A 24,174-nucleotide genomic window follows, 5' to 3' on the forward strand; every position below is an offset into this window, starting at 1 on the left:
CTGTGTTGTAGATATATAGACTGCTGTACAGCTGTGACCTTTGGTTATGATACGTGAAGCCTCACATACAATATAAAAAAATGATTCAAGGAGTTTCCCAACTTTAAAGTTTAACCATACTTAAAAAAAAATAACTGTTTTATGTGAGCAACGCAAGATCTTACGATATGACTCTACAAGTGTTTCTGTCTGGCAGACACTGGCAAGAACCAGAGAAAGGTCTTACAACTGATCATAGCTGATAATTTGGATTTTGACCCATTGAGCAACCACATAAATGGATGTGGTGTGACAACACTGATGTCTTGAGCAGTAAACATATGATTTCTCTGGTAATCAATGCGGTAATTCAGATCTCCTCCAACTGATGCTGAAGAAATTCAGTTAAAGGCCTCAAATTTATCTTGTAAAAGATATAAAAAAATAAAACAGTAAAACAATATATATATATAGACACAGTTAACATTTTAAGTGGACCACAAACTTTCGTCTAAGTGAAAACCCAAATGAAAAAAATGGGCTATACATCATATAACGCAAAATCAAAAGTTATGTGTACAAAGACCAAAAAGTCCCATGCTGTGAAGAGATTTTTAAGCCTACAGAGTAGGATGGTGCAGCATCAGTATGAGGAGGAGGGTTTCAGGGTTGCTAGTGTAAGTACTCTCGAATGCGTCCGTGGGTGACTGCTGCGGTTAACATGCCATAGCTCAGCAATGATCATGCGAGAACAAGAAAGGGGAGAAAGATACGTTTTAGCTCAGTCATTTGTGTTTTTCGCAGAAACGTCTTAAGTGAGACATCTTCTCCTTCGGTCGGTGCCAAAAACCAGAGAAGCTGTTAAGTAACCACGTGGCTATTGGAGAAGGGCACCACTGGAGAAGAGTAACTTGGTGCAAAGAGATGCGGCAAGCACTTTGAGTTGCATTGTAAGAGCCCCTTCCTCCTCCCCTTCGAAACCACACTCTATCGCTGCAGGCCCCTATCACACAAAAACATCTCACAACAACAGCATTGGTGGTTTCTCTGCATACAGTTGTTGTATGTACCCTACGCTCGAGGCTCATTTACCATAGGGTGCTATTTTTTAATGCTTCTGCACGCTTCTCCTTTATCTTTGCTTGAGGTTGGGATCTTTGAGCTCCTACAAAAACCCCTGAAATGCAAGCAGGTGGTACGGAGGGAGGAGATGAGCCACTTTCTGTGGGAGAAAGTCACTTTATGGAGGCACAAAGGCACATTTTATTGACTGCTGAATTTTTTGTGTGTTTAAAAAGGTCTAAGGGATTTTAATTTAGGAAATTTCGCTTTATTGTGTTTTTACTTCTTGTGTTTAGGAACTGTTGGTTGTGGTAGGCCAAACGTACCCGACCAAATGTGTTTTACTTCTAAAGAAAAGTGAAAGCTTGAACAAAGTAATGAAAACTGAGAGTCACATTATGGTTTGTGGATAGACATCCTCTGACTGATGGATTGACCTTAAAATAACCGCTGAGATCGCCTTTTTTACAGTGACAGAAAAACAATATCAAAATGTTGTATTAAATCTATGCGCCTTTGGACAAATCTCATGTTATGTTTGCATTTGAAATATTTTCAAGCGCCTACATCGCCAAAATGTGTTGACTTCCTGTGAAAACGTTACCACAAACAGGCTGAGCAGACAAGGCAAATGATCAAACTGGCGTGCTTGCCATCCTACGACCGTTACCACAGGTCTCATGTGTCTGGGAAAAAGCGCGCAGCCACATTCACAAGACCCCAGCGAGGAAGTTGACAGCATCGAAAGTGATTGAAAAAAAGATAAACAGATTGAAAGATTTGAATTGATCTGAATCATATTCAAATGCGGCCAACAGGGACGACATAATGATTTTCTTTTTGATTAATAGTCTCGATACTTGTTCTGACATTTACAGCTTTTTGTTAAATTACGAATTACACAGTAGCCTATATATTTGGTTTTCGTGCAGCATTTTAACTGACCTACAATTAATAAAATTAAGCACAGCTTTCATATCATTTCACACATTCATTGTCAAATGAATTTGACATTAATATTAGGACATATATGCTATTGTTAGCTACTTTTTGAAGCAGGCTAAAGGAACGACGCATAGCAGTTCCCGAATAAATCAGCTGAGAGAACGATTCAGTGATTCACAAAATGGCGGACAGCCTTCACTACGATTGTTGTCGGGGAAAAGTCCCCACCGCTAATGCAGACTGATGACTAACATGACAGTCTGTCAGGAGCTTGAACACAGGCGAGTCAGGGACTATATGAAATGAATGGGTAATAATAGTCATTCAACGTAAAAATTGATTTTTCGTAACTAACTCTCACAAGGCTTCGTCAGTAGCGGTAACCATCAGGGCGGTGCTCAGGGGAAGCTGGGTTAGCAATAATATGGTTATTAGTGTTTGTATTTCTGTCGGTAATAATTCGCTCTCAGTCTTTTCAAAGCCGTAACCACTGGTATGGATAATTTCACGTTTTTATTTCTTAGAATGTCACTATTGTACCGATCGGATCTAATATTAATAACAACACGTTTGCTGTTGTTGGCACGCTTTGTAGAAAACAACAACAAAAACAAAAAAACGTCTTCCCAAAAAAAAGGTGAACCAGAGAAAGAGCAAAGAGAGGCTGCTAAAGGAAGTTCAACATCTTATTTACTAGTCTACTATGAACTGTTTATTATATAATATAGATTTATGCTGTATAATATTAAATACTATACTTTCATTGAAGATGAGGCAGAAGCAGGCTCATTAAACTCTAATAAAGTCTGAAATTATTATCATGCTGTCTTCTCTTTTAACTGTACACTGTTCATCAAAAGTATTTGAAGATTTTTAATGTTTTTATCTCTTCTGCTCACCAAGCCTGCATTTATTCAAACCAAAGCAAAAACTGTGAAATTGAAACATTCTGAAATATTTTTATACTATTTAATATTCTATTTGAATAAAAAAAGCTGTGATTTTAAAGATTAATTTTTAGCATCATTACTCCAGTCACATGATCCCTAAGTAATATTCTAATTTGCTCCTCAAAAACATGTATTATTAGTATTACATTTAATCAGGTTTCTTTGAAAGATCAAAAGAACAGCATTTACCTGAATTTTTTTTTTTAACTTTATAAATTCATTATAAAGTCTGTATCCTCACTTTCGATGAATTCCAAGCATCTTTTGCTAAATAATGGTATTAATTTATATAATTTCTTTCCAATACGCTAACTCCAATCTTTTCAATGGTTACAGTGTATAAATGCAGATCTTTGGATATTTCTATTCATCAAAGAATAAATTAAATATCGATAACAATACTAATATTAAAAGTTTCTTGAGCAGCAAATCTGCACGGTGTATGGCTGTGACTGAAGCACGTTCACGTGCGTGTTTTTCAAAGTTAAGAGTGTGATATTTTAGAGCATTAAAATGAATTGGTGTGATCTGCTTTCAAAAGTGCGATATTCATGCCACAAATAGCATGCAATGCGAAATATGCTTTACAGTTTGAGTGTCACTGGTAAATGCAAATTATGAAGAGTGTACTTGCAAAAAAACATAACCGCAAATGAACACAATACAACATGAAACATGACTTTTTGAAATTAAATTATTCTTGCAAGTAAACTCTTCTTATATGAAACATATACATAATCTGATGCACCTGTAGAGTTATAAACTGATAACTCTGATGTACCAGTACTTAAAATAAGCAATCATTTAGATAAAGGCAAGCAATTTTTTTTAGAGTTCTGATTCAGCTCCAAATATGCTCGATAGAGGGCAGTATAAATAAATACATACAATACATTTCATACATAATATACAATATATTTATAAAATAACATAAGGATACAAATATGAAAACTGACAGTTTTTACTTTATTGGCATTGAAATAATTATTTCAATCCAGAAAGTTGTATCCAGAGAGTGATATGCAACATGAGATTTTGACAGCTTTGTAAAAATTTTGAAACCTAAAACTAAAAATGTGAATTACGTCTTTGAAACAAAATACAACATCCTAAATTGACATGATGCACTATTCCTGTAGAACAGGTCATTCCGTTGGCAACATACAAAGTGAGGGGAAAATTGTAAGAGATTGTATAAAATTGTACTTTCTTTCTTTTGTTTTTTTAAGTAAACAATGCAGTTATTGCTATTTGATTATGTAATCATTTACAGAGCTGTGCAAAAGTGTAAAGTAAATTGTGATAATTGCTTTCATGTAACCTGGTAGTTTTGAGAATGCGTTTTTCTGTACACCCTAAAACTTATCTCAGTGTATACGCCGTCTCTTTAGATACGCTTCTTCATCATACTTGCACATGCCTTCCAGCACATTCTTCATTCCACCAACAATCAATCACAGGATCATTTATTTCCACATTAAATATCCCAGCTCAATCTCCTCTCATCATCCTCGTTCTCTCCGCTCCACGTGCTTGAACGATCGGCCACCTTTGCTATCCCTGTGAGTCAGGGTCCCAAGTTTCAGCATATGTTTCTTCAACACGGGGAGGAAAAAAGAAAAACGCTTAAAAAGCTCCTGTTCGAAGAGTCCGATCCAGATTGGCCACTGGCAACAGCCACTGCAATGCAGAGATTTCCTGCTGCTTCTTGCTAGAGGTTGTGGAAATGAATCTTGGCAGGCGATTTTAAAACTTCTCCTAGAAGAAAAAAAGCGAGATGGTGGAGTAGCTTCAGTGGGAGCCCAAGTTTCTGAGATGAGACTGTGCTCCGGCACAAGCAAGGCGAATAAAAGACACTTTTCCCATCACAAACACAAATCAGTGCGCGCTAATACAGATACATAAATACAGACACATCTCGCATTAGTGTTTCACGTCAGTAGCCCAAAACCCTCTTGCTTCATTTTAGATTACACTTGTTTAATCATAAAGAATTAGTCGAAGACAAACAATCCAAATATAGTGCTTAAACTTCTTGCTTGTATAAAACGGGAGCCCAGAGAGAACCGCTTGAGTGTTACAGAAGAAAAGTCAAAGCGTATTTACACCTGCATCGAACTTCCCCCTTATTAAAACCGTCTCAGCACCACAGTTAGTCGGTCAGGGAGACTGTCCGTTTGTTAAATGTCGATCCTGTAAACCCCACACCTGTGGTGGTGTTAGTGGGTTAGCAGATCTGCGACGGGTCTGACTCGGTAGAGCTCAGAGTGAAACAGAGAGATTGAGATGTCAGACCCGCGTGAGGAAGTCCAGGCTGAGGGAGGCAGGGATGTGTACGGTTTCCAGACTGAGCGCTGATGGAGTGTAAGGGAAGAGCACGGGGAAGGTGTATTTAGTGTCTGCCAGCAGCTGGTTGTTTTCTATTCGATCTTGGAGGCGATTCTGCGAAAGGAGAAACGAGAGTATTTACTGAACATGCTCATTAGGAAGCCATCGAACGCTGCGGAGAATACCGGTCCTTCAGTAACAAGACCGTACTTGACTAATTCCAGTTTTTGAACACTTTCAAAAAAATTATGTCGATCCTGTTGATCTTATACGCTACTTGCTTGAAAAGCCATTCTAAGAGAGGTGCTAATAACTTCGGTTTTAATATTTCACAACATATTGGTTACGTAAAATATTTTTTTCTAATATTACATACACTGACTAAACCGTGTGTTTACTAGCACATTTTTGTTGTGAGCGTATATGCATCGTGTGTTTACCTGTATGTCTCTTATGAAAGACACAGTGACTCGTTCCTCAAATTCATTGAGTGGCGTGTACAAATTGAGGATCTTCACAATCTGAGGGGAAGTATAATAGCACGATTAACTCAAATGATAAAAAAAAACAAAAACAATGTACTAAGAAAAAAATGAATGATAAAGTGTCTACCTGCTGTAAGCTGAGGGCGCTACAGAGCGAGCAAATGGCCTCTGCGTCTTGGGAGGTCTTCTTTTTCACCTGCAGGAGCTGGGCGGCCTGGATAACAGGTTCCATGGAGGCTACGGCTCCAATCTGGTGCAGATTCTTTCCTCTCAGCCATTCCTCCAACTGACTGATGTTGTACCTGAAACGACACCAGTGAGATGCATCTCAAGTCCTGAAGATTTGAGAAGGCCACGGATTTGCCTGAGAGCATCAAATACACACCTGAGCTGCATGCCAGTACTCCAAGAGCAGACATCCTTGCGCAGCAGGAGGTTGTTGAGGGTCACGGCGTTGATGGAGTAGAAGAGCTGGCGAACCACCTGCTGGCTGATCTCAGGGTCAAGGCCGTGGTCCGCCATGATGGTGTAAAACTGTCCCAGCTGCCTGATTAGGGCTTGTAGCGTGTAGCCCGCTGGACCTCCGCTCTCACAGTCCAAACTAGAGGAGCGGTTCCTGTAGCCCATGGGCTTCACTCCGGCCAGGCTGGGGATGCTCTCGCTCTCAAGCATGGCAGAAACTGGCCAAACCAAAATTATGAAATATTAGAACGCGCGAACAATTCCATTTTTAGTGGTCATTGTGGTTTGGTGTCTCTGTGTACCCACCAATCATGGGTTGCATGATGCCTTCAGCTACTTTGACCAGCTGCTGATAGATCTGGATGGAGAGGTCACTCAGAACCTGCCGATATTCAGCCAGGTCAAAGTTCTTCAGACAGTGCTCGTTCTGCTTGGCAGTGTTCTGCGTCATGAACGCCTATGACAGGAAACGAGCCAAATCATAACATCTTGATGCGGTGCAGGGAAATGGCTCGTATATTTGCATGCTGAAATAAAACCAAAATACAACGGCAACGGTAAAATCTCACCTCGTCTCCGCTGTACTGCTTCAGACAGTGCAGAAGTCGACTGGAGTTTGCCAGCCAGAAGGAGGTCATTTCAAAGTCATCATTGTTTCTCTGGAGAGAAGATTAAAAAAAGAGGGATGATGACGGTTCTCAAATTTGGGATCAGCAGGATTTAAGTTTTTAAAAAAAGTTCTTGTTCAGGAAGGCTGCATTTATTTGATCATACATACAATGAAATAAACAAATATTCTGAAATAGTAATATAATTTAAAAAATGCGTTCCTATAATGGCAAAGTTGAATTCTCAGCATCATTACTCAGAAGCCATTCTAATATGCTGGTGCTCAAGAAAAAAAATCAGTGTTGAAAACAGCTGGGCTGCTTAATTTTGGTGAAAACTATGAAATATAACAGAATGCATCCTTGCTGAAAGTATTAATTTCTTTAAAAACAACCTTTGGAACGGAAGCATAGCGGCCTTATCACATACAGTATACATACCTTCAGGACCTTTTTGATGGCATTGATGGTTGCGGTAAGGAGTGAATGAACTTTCTGGTCATCATTGATGTAGTCAGCATGACGGATACACATGAAGAGGATGTAAGCAGGGAGGCAGGGGACAGTGGCCGACACCGCGTTGGGCTTCATGTCTAAAGACAAGACCTGTGTATTTAACAACTGCAGGAGTCTCCACATTAAAACGCGTCTGCATGTAACCACACACACCTGTAATTAAAGTCTTGACCAGCAAGGCCTCATCTTCTTTGTAGTACTCCAGCATGCCTTCAAAGTCCTTTTCTTTCCTTTGTACGGTGACCTGACGAGTCAGCTCGGGTCTACTCTTTGTGGCCTGAGACACTGTACAAAGAATAACGGCACATGAGCAGATGGAAATAAGTACAAGAAAACAGTAAATGCACAGATAACAAAAAAAAAAAAAAAAAAACAGATGTTCAACCTTCCAGCTCTTGCACTTTCTTCATATAGATCCTCAGCTGCTTCTTCAACTTCTTTTCATTCTTCTCCAACTTCTCAACAAGTTCCTTCAGATCCTGGAGAACAATAATCAAAATAATCTTAAGTAAAACTGTCAATATTATACTAAAAAAATAATTAAATTCTAATAAATATATAATAATAATAATTATAAATAATTAGAAGTAAATATTCTTAAAACAAGATTAAATTGTGCCAAATTTTTCTTTTTAGATCATCAAGTTTTTTTTTTATCCAAATAGCAAACAGTTTATTTAATTTAGCATAAATGTATAATATAATTCTGAGGTTTATGCTTAAAGCAATACAGGCAATTAGCCAATAATGTAAGAAAAAAATATATTCTCTAAAAATACAATTAACAAAGATATGTATCTAGAGACCTTTGCAATGAATAAACAAATAATTAAATACTGAATACAACGCCAAGCAGCAATTATCTGGGTTCAAATAAAAAAAGCCAAGACTAACTACCATATATATATAAATATATTTGTTTTTTATATTTAGATACGTGATACATGTAAGAGTTCTCACCAAGTTTTCGTTGGTAAGGCGCGTGATCTCCTGCTGCACGCTGAACTCAACCAGAGCTTCAGGAGAAAGGGTGGAAAAGTGGTCCAGCATTTCCTGCTTCTTCTCCAGATTGTCCTTCAGCAGCTCGATTTGTGTGTGGAGAGCCTCTAACTCATCCTTGTGCTGTCTGGACTGTGTCTGCAGCTGGGCCTCCAGCAGTCTGAACACAAATACGCCACAACATTGTATAAGTGAGTGTAAAATGTGTATATTTAGTTAACCCTCAAAGCATTTCTTAAAAAAGTGACAAAACACAATATATGCCCAATGGTCCTTTACCGACTGAAACACAATGACAAACAAAAGCCTCGAAACCTGGAGTGAAATTCAAGAAATTTAAAGCACAACCTGGCAACTTGCTTTAGACCCTGGTAGGCCAGACCAAGCTCCCCATCTTCATTCAAATAACCCCAGTCTTGTGCTTTACTGGCGTCCGAGTAACAGAGAGCCAAAGAGACGGAGAAGAAGCAACAGACAGACAGGAGAGAAAGCAGAAGAGAAGAATGACAAGATGGCAGGGCCAGTTAGTGAAGCAAAGCGAGGCAAGGCGGGATAGATTAGTCTGTGAAAACGTCAGATTGAGCATAAGGGCACATGTGAATTACCCATCTCCATTTCACCCCTATTACATTCAAGTAAAGAGGTAATGTAGCTGCTATGACTTTGGTTATTTCTTCTTTTTTTTTTTCTCAGGTGAGCTGCCTGCACAAAGCGATGTCTGCAAGAAGTTGTGGCACTCACAGGAAATGAGAAATGAGAAATGAGAAAAAGAGAAAGGAGGGAAAACGCATGCATGAGAAATCGGTGTTTAAAGTGCGACGTCCTGAGACCACAGAGTACCAAAATGTATTCCTTTCACAGGTAATAAGCAGCTCATCTAACATCTGTCACTCTCTGTTTCAAAAGACCGCTTTAAAAATGTGATGGAGAGAAAGTGTCATGAATTCAGAGCAGCCTGGATGGACACTGGACGGTACGAAAGTTCAGATTTAACACTGCACTGGCCAGAGGTCAAAGAATAAAAAGCCAGTGATGAAAATGTAAATACATATAAATAAACTGTATTGTGGCACCTTTTTATGAAACTAAATATAGTCCAAAATTAACACTCAGTAAGTAAATGAGGTCAAAAAGTAGTTTCCTGAACCTTTTTTCCTCCAATTTATAACTCAATTTGCACCAAGTAAAAAATTTATATTTTCATTGCTCATCTGTAAAGCTCATCTTTTTTTAAGAGCGGCAGACATGATGCTGTAGTGCGACAGAATATAATAATATGAAATACAATTATATAAATACAACTAGTATGAATGCAAAATTATGTTTCATGACAATAGACCAGTGGCGGTCTATAAATTTGACAGAAATATTGCAGATTACTTTTAAAACGTCAGTTTTGAGTCTGTGAGTGCTTGTTTGAGGCAGCACTATGTTAATTCATGAGAAGCGATTGGCTCTCCGGTAATGTGGGTCAGAAAACAGTGGTATACTGCTGTAAATGAAAGCAGACGGAGCATGAAGAGCTGAATCAGAGAGCTGCTCTAGACTCCACGAACGGTCAATACCGCTGGATTCAATCTTCATTAAAACAGACGAATGAGTTCGTGGAGGAGAGCTGATGTCACTTTAAAAACCTTTCATCATGTAGATGGGATTGCCTTACTTCTTTAAATCAGGTGGATCAACAGTGTCCTCCGAGTCCACGGCCTTCTTGTTGTTGGTCCATTCTGATACGTCATTGGAATCCTGTTTGAAAGAAACGTATGTATCAAAACGAAGCAATATTTTTATAGATATTTCATTGCACTGAAGCTTTAGGTTTTTTGTCTTATTTTTTGTCTCCATTTCAGCTACTCATAAAGCTTAAATAGAACAGCGAGAATGAGGAGAAAAAACATTTAAAAAAAGTTCTTTCCAAGCATAATCAATGCTGACAATGATTTTGTCCACCTCGGCAGATTAAAAAAGGCAGGTGGATATAAAGCAATTTTCACTAGCACTACATCTTCTCTAAAGCTCAGACACACCATCTCTTTTAAACTGAAGTTTCCTTGAACTTAAGTAAGTCTGGAGTTCCATCAAAACCCATTATACCCCATCTTATCCAATGCCTCCATGCCCGATTGCTTTAACAGTAGCTAAAGAAGCTTTCCATTGAAGTTCCCCTGAAGCCCGATGGGACGCCAATGGATTAAAAAGTGTGCTACGATAATGGCATACTACGATAGTTTCACTCGGAAAGAGAGCAGCTGTAAAATAAATGAATAATAAAATGAGGGTGGTGATGTTTTTAGACTCACAATGTGATTTATGTTCTCCGACTGCCTCGTGGAGTTCACGATTTGGGTCTTAAGCATAAGGACCTCCTCCTTGCGCACGTCCAGCTCCTCATTGGCTGCTTTGAGCTGGTTCAGCAGCAGGTTGTAGCCCTCTTGCAGCTCATTGGACGAGTTGTTATCGGAGGCCTTGTCGGCCACCGCTTTCCTCAGCTCGTTCAGGTCATTCTTCAACTTCTTATTCTCAGTCTCGAGCTCCTGCCGCTGTAAACAGAACTCATTTTACAAACACACTCTGAAATAGGGTAAATAGCCTGCACTTAAAACGATTTATTTGTATTAAAAGCTATCAAGTGACCGCAGGCAAAAAGTTGTAACGGATGTGCGTTTGCGTGAGAGAAAGTAACTGAAACAGAAAGAGAGGAACAAAAACCAAGCAATGCTGACTGCAGTAAATCGAAGTGAATCTAACGCCCATAGCTAAAGCTTTGATCAGACGCACAGAGCATCTGAGCGCTGCAGTACCAGCGCCATCAGCAATTATTATATAAGCTCACCGTGCAATGCTGGGGTGCTTTAAGAAAACAAACAAATCAGTTACGTAATTCTACCGCCTTGAGGTCCACATTTTACTTTTGGCTCTGGTGTCTTCATTCTTGTACTTTGCTCTGCGGTCAGAGTCAAACCTTTTAAAGCCGTTAAACCAAGCCTGCTGTTGGGGTTTCGACACATCCCTGTGTTCGGATAAATGACCGACTGCTGATATTGTTGCGTTAAGGGCTTGTAAAGTGTCCGATGAAGATCACAATCACATGATAGTTAAAAGTTAGAGCTGATAAAAAAGCTTAAGGACACAAAGGAATACATACGATTTCTTATTAGCCACCTGCCTGTATGCAGCTTAAACATTTGAAGTGGATCAAAAACGTTATTCAAAGACTCGCCAAGACAAGAAAGCGTTTTGGTTTTAGGTTTTATAGATTATAGGACAGTTCACTTTCCAACAAAAATTGTATACATAATATTTGATTTAATATTTTATATAGTGCTATCAAATGATTAATCGCATCCCAAAAAATTTTGGTTTACAAGCCCTATATATTTATTATGTATATATAAATACAAATAAAAATGTTTAGATCAAAATGTATACTATTGAATGTAATTTGAAAGAATGAATAAATATATTTGCATTGCTGCACTTCATAATACTATTCATATACATAAACTTACTCTTGATTTGATTTTGTTCGCCCATATTATGCTGTATAGAAATAAAAGAAATAAAGGGAGGGAGAAAATCCGGAGTTTAAACTTGTTTAAAAGTCTTTTGACCTTAAAGATTGCTTTTGCTCTGTATAGTATTTACTTATAGCTTCTTATATTATTAATGGTAAGACGAAATAAAACGTACAAAAAAATCCTGCTCCTGCGTTTCAAATGACTTCTCGATATCAGATCAAAAGAAATATAAATTCAGAAATCCTACTGAACATTCGGTCTATTCCACACAGCTGTGTTTTCATTTATGTCATATTCAACGTCTACAATAAAAAGGCACTTAACCAAGTTCGTCTGAAAATCCAAGTGTTCGATTAACAAAATGAAGAATTTGAGAGTTTATGCAAATAGCTGAACAAAAATAAAAGCAAAAGTATCATCCATGCACCTTCCTGCCACAGTTCAATAAAAATGTCCTGCTCTTAAAGTTCTGCATCGTTCCACTCACCCACAGTTTAACAGGCAGAGCGACCAGGAGCAGCAGCAGAGCTCCCCCGGTGAAGAACAAATCAATGAGCAGCAAGACAGACATTTGACTGGAGGCAGAGCGGCGTGACCATTACACTGAGCGGAACTTACTCTTACCTTCAGACTGTTGTAGGCCAGGTCTGTGTTTATATCGTCCTCTGACGTGGAGCTCTTGGGCTCATTTCCCTAAAAGATAAAAGATTGAATGAAAAAAAAAAAAAATGAACAAGCTGATAAAGCAGAGGACCATGCTGTTGCAAGTCCAGATGAAGGAACATCAGAAAAGATAACTGGTGTTTATGACCGGTTATGTTTATAACCTATGGCTAAAAAGTGGGAAATGTTTAGTAGTTCTGTTGATAAAACTTTCCTGAGAACATAAAGAGAAATGTATCAACACATAACAGTGAACAAATCTTGATTAAGATTGTTTTTATGAATGCATTAATTCACTACCTCAAAAACCCTATCAAATGATAAAACAGATTTCTTTGTTGACATATTTCCAGTCAAAGCCAACATACTTTAGTTTAAAGGTGCAGTGTGTACATTTTAGCGGCATCTAGCGGTTAAGCTTTCAAACTGCAACCAACGGCTCGTCCCCTCGCTCACCCGTCCCTCCAGAGAAGTTATGGTGGCCCAGACAGAATTAAGACAAGACAAATACACATGCCTTGCGTTTGCTCAGTTCCTCTACTTTCTCCAGATTGGTCTGTAGCCTCTTTCTTTCCTGCTCCAGCTCTCTCACACGCTTCTGCAACTTCATGAAAACGCTGAGATCCATTGCAGCCTTCTCTATGCCCATCTCCTGCAGGACGACAAACCAAATTAACGCTCATCCTGAAAGGTGTCTTTATACCCTTCTGCTGGTGCATATTAGCAGATTCAGTGAAATAGCTTTACCTCCACCTGCTGGATGGTGTCGTCTGTGTCTCCCACCTCTGACATACTGATGGAGGGGTAGTTGGAGTCCGAGCCCAGGCTGCTCTGGTTAGACGGGTTCCTCCGGTGGCCGGGATGGAACTAGAACCACAAAGACGTTACACACGACAATAACAAGCAAATTAAAGAAGTTCAGACTCGCTGTCAAAGTGTTACCTTCATGGAAGACATGTCCTCCTGCAGATTTTCGTATCTCTGCTCCAGTCTGGAATATTCTTTGACCAGATTCTGATATCGTTGCCTCTCCTCATCCAGTTCAACCTGCAGACGGATCTCTTTCTGAGACACATCGCCTCCCTGACCTGAAAGAAAAAACAAAAGGCATTCACTCAAAGGAATAAAACAATGAGCCAGACAACATGCAGCTCTCATTCACTCCCATTCACCTGTATTGACTTTCACGATCTGAAAAGTTTTTGTATCGCATGAAAAACATATCTTTCTCGTAAATTATGCAATTCATTCAGCATCTAAGGCTATGAAGAAAAATTAAATCTTTTATTCCATTTTAGGTATGAGAGCTCTGTTTATTTTACATTCACACTACAGGTTTTGTGTTACAGAGTCCACTTGAACATTATGCAATGTAATAGCGATGATGTTAACACTTTTATCAATCTTTTATTGATCTTCGGCTTGATTGACATTTTGTCGATCAATAAAATGATCTTTATTACTCTGATAGAAGACCTTTGAGCATCTATGTGTAGGTTACACATTGTTCTTGATTCTGTAATGTCAATAGAAATAAAATAATCACCTCCTCTGCAAAACGCATATAATAATTGAAACATCACCATTAACAAAGCAAACTCTACTCAACTAATACTCAAAGTTGTATGCAGAGTGTGAAAGCCTCTAATCACATCCTTTCTGAGAGTGGCATGATAGTAGTTCATAAAGCAGCCATCCATAATTAGGAGATAATGATTACACCACGATAATGACATAATAGACGATTGACATTGTTTCCTTTGACCCTCTTCTTTGAGCAACAAGTGAAGCTTCATAAAGACATACTAGAAATATAATGGATAAGTCTACTTAATTTTTTCCTTTTTTTAACTGTTATAGAAATGACAAAACAAAAGGGCATTTCATATGTTAAAACTGTTGGTTATGAAAGCTCGACAGTGCCTCCAGCTTTAGCCATCCTATTCACATGAATTGCACAAGACCTTTCCTTAAAGGGACAGTTCACCCAAAAATGAAAATCCTGACACCATTAACTCACTCTCATGTTGCTCCAAACCTGACTTTCTGTCTTCCGTGGAAAACCCAAAATAAGGTATTCTGAAAGAACAGGTTTTTTTCCCATGCAATACAAAAAGGAAGTCGTTTGGAATGATATGAGGATGAGCAAATGACAGTCACCGTAATCATTAGTAATAAACAGACTCTAACAGAAAAATTGATCTAATAAAGAAACTCAACAAAAACTGGTGAAACTTGTCAAAACAAAATCACAACATTCACAATACTCCTTTAAATAGCGTTTTGAGCAACTTAGCCTCAACAGCACTGAGCAAAACAAGTGCGGGACAAACTCGTTAAAGCGACATTTAACAAACAGAAAGCGTATTGAGACCAAACCTCGGGTTTCAAATAGCATTCTCGCATGTGAACCGGCCTGATACAATGGTCAGCTTTTAGTTGTGCAGGTAAAGCAGCAGTGTCACATTCCTCTACTGAAATCCAATGCAGATTCTGTGTCTCTCGTCCCACTTCTGCACACAGACCCTCTTGTGCGTCAAACAAAACCAGCCCGGCCCTCCAGGCAAGCCACACATCCTCTCACTCCTCATACCCCTTCCTCCAGATGCTCTGAATGTGCATGTGACTCTGAAGCATGAAACTCACCCTGATTGGAGGCCTGGATTCTGCGATTCATCTCTTCTTTCTCCTTCTTCAAGAGCGTGTTCTCTTTCTCCAGCTCCTCCACCCTCTGTAAAAAGAAGGAAAAGTTACACCACCCTTTCATCTCAAACCATCAAATAAACAAGCAAGATTAAGCGTAAAAAAGCCAGTTCAGATGATATGCAGTGCTGTCCAAAAGTTTGATATTTTATTGTTACTTTATTTGCATTTTCTAATTTTTTATAATCTTTACACTAATATAAATTAGATTGTCAGCATATCAATTTTAGTGAAAACCTGAATTAAAATAAAATAAACGATTATATTTCAACCTATCCTTTTATTTGATATGTCCCTTAAGAATAAGATTTACATAGAAATGCATACTTGACTAAGATTAAGATTTAAGATTCTAGTAATGGCTACTAAAATGTAACTTTACTAACAAGAAATAAACAAAATTTTAAGGATAAAAACTTTTTTTTAATATTATTCCTGTTTAATGAAATAAAAAGAAAAAAGGAAAAAGCATGAACAAAAAAAGAAACTTAAAATGATCAGTGATATAGTGATGCACTCAAGTAGTTTTTAAGTCATTACTAGAGTTTAAATGTAGTATTTTAAACTCTTACCATCAAAACCTGTGGGAGATGGTCACATTAAAGACATAAAGACATACTAGCTGATTATTCGATTCAAAAGACCTTTTGTGAGCTGGTCAAACCTCTTAAACAATTTCCATGCATTATTAACTTGTGCATGACAGACATTGGTTATGTAACAGTTGCCCTGTTAGAAGTAATTTTTTCCTGTGGAAATTGAAAAGCTAAAATGCATTGACCTGTTTTTCTATTTACCCTCAGCCATTTCAAAGGATGTAGAAACATGAAAAAATTACTGAGACGAAGAACATCAACAAACATCAACTATTTATCTAAGCATCCTTTCTCACCTGTTCAAGCCCTTGTTTCTCGTTGCTGAGCTCCTCCTCTATCTGCTTTCTCTGGGTGTGGGCTTCCTGGAGCTCCACCCTCAACTTCTCAAGCTCTTCCTGCAGTGATGTCACCTGAGTGCCAGGGGTCTGCCGACTACGCAGAGTCTCCACTTCCTTCTGGAGCTTTGTGACCTCCGATCCCAGAGCATTGTTAGCCACAGACAGCTGCTCGTTCTGAGATTTATACTCTTTTGACTGTAAAGGCACAAGATAAGTCAATGTCAGTTCGTTTTGGTGACTCTGTAATCATTCATCCTATTAAAGTTCCTATACCTGGTTATCCATTTTCTTCTGGAGCTGCACGATCTTGTTCTCCATTCCGACATTAAGTTTTTTAAAGTGTTCGGCCGAACGGGCCTCTATCTTGAGCTGTTTGAGTTGGCGCCTGGCACGTACACGACGGTAAAAACACTGGATGACAATGGCAGCATTTCGGGCATGGAGATACTTCTTTCTCACGAGCCAACCACGGACGCTCTTCTGTATTATCATGGCTTTGTGATGGAGCAGGAACTGAAAAGATGGAAAATGCCGCTTAAATCTGTTCTACGAAGACACGTGAAGAGTGTGAAACAAAAGAAAGTGCTCTACAGTACCTCCTGATATAACCTGCGTATGAACATCCCTCGAGCGAACGCTTGAATGGTGATCACAGCCCGACGGGTCCTCAGATACTCCCGTCGAACTCGCACCATCCGGTACTGCTTCTGACAAATAAGTGCTGCTCGGGTCAGGCGAAGCATCTCTGCATATCTGAGAGAGAGTGAGAGAACAAGAGCCGTAAGTAGAGTGAAAAGCGTGCCAGTGAAGATCAATCTAAAAGATGTCTACACAAGAATACACCTGCGTGCCAAGTAACCCCGGCCATATCTCTGCAGAGTGACAGCAGACTTGCGGATCTTGCGGTACCGAATTCTCTGCAGCCATCCTCGAACGGTCTTTTGGATCTTAATGCAGGCGAAGCGGAACTTATCAGCTCGGAGCTTCTCCAGATAGGCCACCTGACCTGCCCTGAAGAAAATCTTTGTCTTTCCAAACTGGAACTTATCTGGGTCCTGAAGGAGAAATTAAGAGTTACAATTAAAAACAAACTTACAATAATTTGGTCAAAAATACAGTAAAGCCAGCAACATTATGAAATATTATTACAATTTAAAACAATTTAAATTTTAATATGAAACTTTAATTTTAGATGTCAAATGTAATCTTTAATTTATTTCTTTGATTGCAAAGTTAATAAGCAGCAGACATTACTTATAATTTTTTCCAGATATTACTCTTGTGAAACTAAAAGCAAGAAAAGGTATATCAAGTTGGAAAGCATTTTATTCATGACTTTTAATTGATGACTGCTGAGTTAATTTAATTATAATTCATTGTAAATAGTTAAAATGTTTTAAAAATATTTATTTTAAAACGGGTCTAAGTAAACAGCCTAATATTTTGTTATCCTCAAAGTGCAACAGTTGTGTGGTAATACTGGGGGGAAATTTACTGTAATTTTAATTTAATAATAAAAGTAACTTCATAATAATAACAACAACATGCCTAATAAAGAATGTAACAAGTCTGCATTAATTGGAAATGCCACATTTTCTTAATATTGACAATAATAGTTGATACAAGATCATGTTCTTTCAAAGCAACCCAGAAAGAAGTGGTTGACAACACATAATTTGTGCTGCTTTTTTGAGCTCATATTTTATTTTCCATATGCAATAGAATTAGTCAAACAAATCATTTGGTTTGTAATGCGTCGGAAATAAAAGCCTCATACTTGAGCGGTTCAATATGAATGTGTGTATCATTACACAATAGTTTAGATGGCAATAACATTGTAACAAATAATTAAGCAAATGCATACAATTTACATTTGATTCATTTCCAGCCATGGTAGTCTTACCTTTATCAAGGTCTCCAGCAGGTTCTTACAAACCTGCTTCTTATCCCCAATGGTCATGTCTTTCTTTGTCATGAGCACCCGATATCTGCTGAAGAAATCTGGATAGGTCCACCTAAGTAACGATACCAGAAAAACATTTTAAATAAACTTGTTTTTGTAGTCAATATCGTTTTTTTGTCGATATTTACCCAATTTCCAACGGTTAGCATGAGTTTATTCATGTATATACAAAGTACAAAAATTCTTGATGACTGTCTTGCATGGAAGCATAAGACCAGAACCCTGTGTCTATCCTGCCCTGAAGCCCTATAAAGGAAAGCCGTAGATCCGTTACCTGGATGGATAGCCGGCGGCACTGATGCGGATGGTCTCCAGAACACCACATGCTCGCAGTTGTTGAACAGCTCTTCTAGAATCAAACCTACAGAAATCAAGAGAACAATCGAAAATGCATTGAAAACCAATGTAAGAAGTTTCCAAACAAGCAACATCTGGGTACAAAAAGTGAGCATGTCACACCACAAGAGATTTGGGGGTGTTCTCTAGACCTACCGTATCTTTCTTTTGAGCACAGAGCACATCTCCCGTGAGAGAGGCATTGGGAGACTGCAGTCCGCTCAGGGACTGGAGGCTATCTGACTCAGAACTCTGTAACTGTGTGTTCACAACCTTAAGAGCATGTGACTGACAAAACCCTCTCAATTTAGCATCCTTGAAGGGGCTTTTGTGCTCTGAATTTGTAGAGGACATAAACACGCCAAAACAAGATCCTATCCTTTCTTAGAAATTTAAACTTTGCAAAAATAGGCAAATAAATGCATTTAACATGACAGGCTAAAGATGAATACGGTTTAAGACATTTAATAAGCTCACTACATAAGAAATATTTCTTTTTATTACAGTATTTGGAACGGACCAGTCCATATTATGTAAGGTTTTCAAACACTTCATGGAAAAATAATGAACAAAAGTGTTAAATCAGCAAGTGCTTTGCAAATGGGGACCACTTCTACCAATTTTCATAGGAGAAAACTTGGTTTAATTATATTTTATATAACCTTATCGGCTAATTCTTAGAGGAACTTTGATGTCTGATTGTTGGAGGAAACTTGCGGTGCATTTGAGGTCGATCAAATGTCTCTGTACCAGCATGACTCTAATGTTCTCTGGCAGCTTAAATTAATTTGCTGTATACCTCTCTATTTTTAGGCGAGATAAATTAGATAAGTACTAATGGATAGATAAGGAGGAGACAGAAAAGACCAAACTTACACAAAGGACTCCTTAAAGTCATTGGGTTTGATGCAGCGCACATAATGAGGGGTGGTAGCATTGAGAGTTTCCATCAGAAGGTGTAGAGAGTTCCTGAACTGTGAAAAAGAAAATGTTTTCATTTTATCATTATCATAATACTCCTCATCTTTATAATAAACAGAGCATGCGTGGATCCACTGTTCAGCATAAATACGAATCTAAATCCAGACTCACCTGGGTGCCCACAGTTTTCCTGTGCTCTCGGTTGTGGCCTTTTGGAAGCGGTTTGGCGGCCCTGATGTTGATCTTGGAGGACTTGCTGGCTGACGGAGGACCAGAATCTTTACCATCGTGAAAGAGATCCGCAACCAGCTGGAACTGTACCAAAAAAATGTGTCAAAGTGATCAAAAAAGGATTCAAAAGGAGAAAACAACAACAACAAAAAATGACTTATAAATATTATTTTACATATATTTTGTAGAGGCACAAGAATTTTAATAGGTTTGATTATATAAGTGTCACTTAGAAATCTTGGCAGCTTGACTACAGATTTCCATTGATATTACAGATGCATCACATCTTACATAAGGGGCATAAGAACCCCAGATGTTTTTTTTTTTATTCTAGCTAGACTAGCGTAAAATTTGTATTCAGCTGCAGCAGCACTTCAAAGCACATTTGGAAGCCCTTTAAAAATCCACTCCCCAAGCATCCACTGCAAGGCAGGTACACAGTGTGTTTCAATGCATCCCTAATTCCATGACCCTGCCAAGATTCAGCGCTCTAAGACAGAATACAGATGACATCATTGCTATCTGTGTAAGTCTGATACAGTAGAATGGCATCGATAAACAGATGCTGAACCAGAGAGAAAATACAAATTAAAATAGCAGATAGCAATGGTCTCCAGAGTTGAATATGGGTCAGAAAAAATACTGGGAAGTTACATAAGTTAAAATGTACATTAAAATAATTGGCTAAACTTTGTTAAATAATTTTAACAATAACTTTTTAACACTTTAGTGTAGTGACCAATTCTCACTATTAATTAGTTGCTTATGTTAATGCATGTTTTTTTTTTTGGTGATTAAGTACATTCTACATGAACATATTCTATATCTATATAAACAGCAAATTAGGAGTTTATTAAGGTTGTAAGTTGTTTGTTAAAGGAACGCTCCACTTTTTGGAAAATAAGTTAATAAGTTGAATTAATAAAGTTACTAAGTTTTACCATTTTGGAATCCATTCAACAGATCTCCGGGTCAGGGATAACACTGTAGCATCGTCTTCAAAAATCACCAAAAACTTGACTCTTCTGTAGTTATACTGTATACTAAGACCGGACTTTTCTAGGCTGATATGACTACGAATTTATACTATGCTCTCATTCCGTTATAATAATCAAGGAAGTTCACCCTGGCCGCAGCAGTCGCAGTGGTATCATAAGAGTTCATCCAAAATGTAGATGATCTTGTTTTTTAATCATAACAGATTCAGAGAAATGCAGCATTATTTAAAACAAATGTCAGTGGACTTTGATGAAGTCTAAAGTTTAAATGTCTTAAAAGTAGATTTTTTTTTTTTTTTTTGCAAAAACACAGCTTTTCACTTCATAAGACTTAAATTGATCAACTGGGCTCGTGTGGATTACTTGTGTATTATATGTTTTTATCAGCTGTTCGGACTCTCGTTCTGACGGTTCCCATTCATAGCAAAAGTGTGAGCGATTGAATGCTTAATTTTTCAAATCTGTTCCAACGAAGAAACAACCTCATCTATGTCTTCGATGGCCTGGCGATTACTAATTTTTACTTCATTTTAAGTATTCCAATAATAAGGACATACATACTTAAAATATTTTTTTAAGTGGCGATCAGTGGTAAATGTAATAATGAAGTCATTACACAGACTATTCATTAAAACGGCAAATGATCATGTTGAATTATTCGTGCACAACCTAACCCTCGAGTTTTAAACCACAATGAGGGCACTGCAGATATCCTGATGAGAACATAGCTGGGAAACATATTTAAATTTCAGACAGAACTGTTATCACTTGAGACAAACTGATGTTTAAATTGCACTTCTTCCACAGGGACACCTCATTACAAGAGACCTCCTGAAAGTTTCATTTTAAACTCGATGTGCCACTGTCTACAAATGAACTTATCTTAGATTCCAGTGAATTCTGTTGCCAAGAAACCTCAGGACAAAACACTGTGAGAGAGATCATTATTGACAAAGACAATGGATTTACTATTAAATCTCGGTTAAGATGGGTCCGGCTGTTCGAGTGATGCAGTGCTAGGTGCGGACAAGGTCAGGCCTCCGTTTGTCTGAGAACTTTAAGTCAATTACCTGCTTAAACAGGCCAGAGAGCAAAACATGAGCTGAAGTGTGATTTCAATCACGCAGACAAGAGGAAGCATGAACAGAAGTTCTCAGTAGCGTAACTGAGCTAAGCTGAGCTAAATATACTAAGGGCAAAAAAATATATTTTTTTAGAAAACATTTTACTCTTAACAAAAATATAAAGTGCTCACCTGACTGGCCTTGAGGATGTTTATCTGCTCCTCATAAACAGTGTCTCTGTTCTTCTCCAGGAAGCCGTCGCACTGATACTCGACCTGTCATAATGTCACAAGTGTGATGCATTCATCAGGATCACGCTAAAAATAACATGCTACATCATTTTTGTGCCCCTAAACTGGCATGAAGAAGAATCAGCTATTTTTGTTGCATTCATCATGCATTATTTACCAAATCATTTGTGTTGTGTAACAATTTCACACAAGCTGGGTTTCAGTGAGCCCATCCGCGTTTCCTCATTTCCACAAAAAGTATTTACGCCATTTCAAATAAAAAAAACTAAATGTTACAGACTTAAAATGAAAACGCTTTACAGCTTAAAGTGTCAACAGCCTGTTTTGTTTGTAAAAGAGTTCCAAACTCACAGGACCTCCGTTTATCCTTAAAACATATTTTTGAACATATTTTTTATGAAATTCAAGAGCTTTCTGACAATTTTTTTTTTTTTTGAGTGAACTATAAGTACAATAGGTTGGGTTATATATCCCAGCAGCATCTTATATAAGCTGATATCTAATATAAGGTGAACTAACCTTATCTGCAAAGTGGACCACAATGAAAGACCTGTTGGACATCCTGGGCTTTTCGAAATGCCCGCTGTTTGAATGCTGGCTGTACAGCTTCTGTGCCCAGTTTTGATCCGTTCCTTTAGGCACCTGTCAGATGCAGTTAAAAAAAAAATACTTTGAACTGCAGGAAACTGAAAACATTATTTGGGTTACCTGCAGCAGAAATAGCATGATCACACTTTTGATGCTGCTCTGATTCATACTCAAAAACTTCAAAAGGAGGCAGAGGTCTTTAAATCTAAATGAGACGCTCTGTTCAGAGACCTGTTTAGATAACATGCCTCTCAAATCCTCTTTATAATATTCTCAACAACTGTTTTCTCTCTGCTTGCAACTCACCTTGCACTCTTCATCAAGAAGGTCCAGAATACCGAGCTTGGCTTCAATGAGGTCAATGCATGGCTGGTTATCATAGAAATCTATAAGCGTCCAGGGAATCTGCTCCTTCATATACTCTTCTTGCTCCAGTTTAAACACATGCTAAGAAACATACGATATATATGTATTATGTAAATGTATCAAATACATTAAATGTGAAACTAAATGCACACAAGAGTCATGACAAACACACGGGTCATTTCTGTCATGCAGTACATTTCCTAATTATTTTTAAAAATGAATGCTTTTGTAATTTTACAAAAATAATCTATTTGATCCATTTATTCGTGAATGCAATTCTAACTAATTCAAACTAATAACATAAAATACTAATTGGATAGATTGGATGGAAAGAAAAAACAATGAATTACATTGTCATAAAGAAAAGTCAAAGAAAAAACGTAAAATCATTATCAATTAAAACAATATTCCTGAAAAAAAAGCAGTTATGTTCTGGATTCTTTAAGTATTGTTTTTGGAGAAACATCCAGGGTTTTTTGTAGATGTGCACAACACTCAAAAACAGACCAAAGTAGTAAATATGTATTTTTTTTTTATAAATAATGAACAATGGTTCCATTATTTGAAAAAAAAATACTAGTTGTTATTATTAATAAATGTATTATTATTATTAAAGTTATCATTAAATTCACTAACATGAGGAAAATAATTCATTATTATAATACTTAATTTAATATATTACTCCTTATAATAGTATGTGTAAATACTTCATATGAGTGACAGTGAAACAAACTAAATAAGAAAAAACCTTTAGATTACTGTTCAATATATTAAAAGGAATGTTATAAATACCATCTAAAATATTAAATTAAAAACATTACCAAAATAAAGCTAATGCGATGTTTTCAACCTTATGAATTGACAATATATACTGGATAAAATATAATTGTATATTAAGACATTTAAGATAGTTTACGTATCTAAATACTGCATAGCACGAGTGACCCAAGAAACTAACCATACGGATCAATTGATAATTTATTACTGACCGAGTTGAACTGTTGCTGTAGTTTCTCATTGGCGTAGTTAATACAGAACTGCTCAAAGCTGTTGATCTCGAATGTTTCAAATCTGTTGGGAGATGAAGACAGGTTAACAAAATCAATCCGATTTCCCTAAAAACAACCAGAACAATTTCTCTGCATCCTATAGCTTAGAACCTTTCTGCTTATTTACTCTAATTCAGATCAATACGTTTCCCCTCTTTGAGGAAGTAATTAGTCCCACGGTCAGAAAGGCTTACGGGCAAATGCTGACTCTAAAAACTCAATGCCGTTTCTGCTAAGGGAAGACATTTTACTCTA

General features: G+C 37.6%; 1 protein-coding gene across 4 annotated transcripts in view; it reads right to left on the minus strand.

Annotated features, from left to right (window-relative positions):
* Window positions 1-3,881: 3,881 nt before the first annotated feature.
* myo5b (myosin VB) overlaps window positions 3,882-24,174 on the minus strand; it is a 44,439-nt gene continuing 24,146 nt past the window's right edge. For 3 of the 4 annotated variants that reach the window (XM_043221273.1, XM_043221272.1, XM_043221275.1), the window contains 30 exons: window positions 23,860-23,941; window positions 22,811-22,951; window positions 22,436-22,558; window positions 21,857-21,940; window positions 19,544-19,687; window positions 19,328-19,425; window positions 18,390-18,476; window positions 18,056-18,167; window positions 16,996-17,207; window positions 16,749-16,905; window positions 16,426-16,665; window positions 16,111-16,347; window positions 15,162-15,246; window positions 13,458-13,603; window positions 13,263-13,382; window positions 13,033-13,167; window positions 12,477-12,545; window positions 10,635-10,874; window positions 9,998-10,080; window positions 8,296-8,494; window positions 7,721-7,814; window positions 7,489-7,620; window positions 7,261-7,412; window positions 6,781-6,870; window positions 6,518-6,668; window positions 6,135-6,429; window positions 5,877-6,051; window positions 5,705-5,785; window positions 5,232-5,378; window positions 3,882-4,694 (listed from right to left, as the gene is read on the minus strand). In XM_043221273.1, the coding sequence (XP_043077208.1) occupies window positions 4,683-4,694; window positions 5,232-5,378; window positions 5,705-5,785; window positions 5,877-6,051; window positions 6,135-6,429; window positions 6,518-6,668; window positions 6,781-6,870; window positions 7,261-7,412; window positions 7,489-7,620; window positions 7,721-7,814; window positions 8,296-8,494; window positions 9,998-10,080; window positions 10,635-10,874; window positions 12,477-12,545; window positions 13,033-13,167; window positions 13,263-13,382; window positions 13,458-13,603; window positions 15,162-15,246; window positions 16,111-16,347; window positions 16,426-16,665; window positions 16,749-16,905; window positions 16,996-17,207; window positions 18,056-18,167; window positions 18,390-18,476; window positions 19,328-19,425; window positions 19,544-19,687; window positions 21,857-21,940; window positions 22,436-22,558; window positions 22,811-22,951; window positions 23,860-23,941 (4,123 nt within the window). In that variant the 3' untranslated portion in view covers window positions 3,882-4,682. Of the gene's footprint in view, window positions 5,379-5,704; window positions 5,786-5,876; window positions 6,052-6,134; window positions 6,430-6,517; window positions 6,669-6,780; window positions 6,871-7,260; window positions 7,413-7,488; window positions 7,621-7,720; window positions 7,815-8,295; window positions 8,495-9,997; window positions 10,081-10,634; window positions 10,875-12,476; window positions 12,546-13,032; window positions 13,168-13,262; window positions 13,383-13,457; window positions 13,604-15,161; window positions 15,247-16,110; window positions 16,348-16,425; window positions 16,666-16,748; window positions 16,906-16,995; window positions 17,208-18,055; window positions 18,168-18,389; window positions 18,477-19,327; window positions 19,426-19,543; window positions 19,688-21,856; window positions 21,941-22,435; window positions 22,559-22,810; window positions 22,952-23,859; window positions 23,942-24,174 lie in introns of all 4 variants that reach the window. The other variant, XM_043221274.1, reaches the window with a different exon arrangement.

The sequence above is a fragment of the Puntigrus tetrazona genome, chromosome 21 (genome assembly GCF_018831695.1).
Source record: "Puntigrus tetrazona isolate hp1 chromosome 21, ASM1883169v1, whole genome shotgun sequence".
NCBI lineage: Eukaryota > Metazoa > Chordata > Actinopteri > Cypriniformes > Cyprinidae > Puntigrus > Puntigrus tetrazona.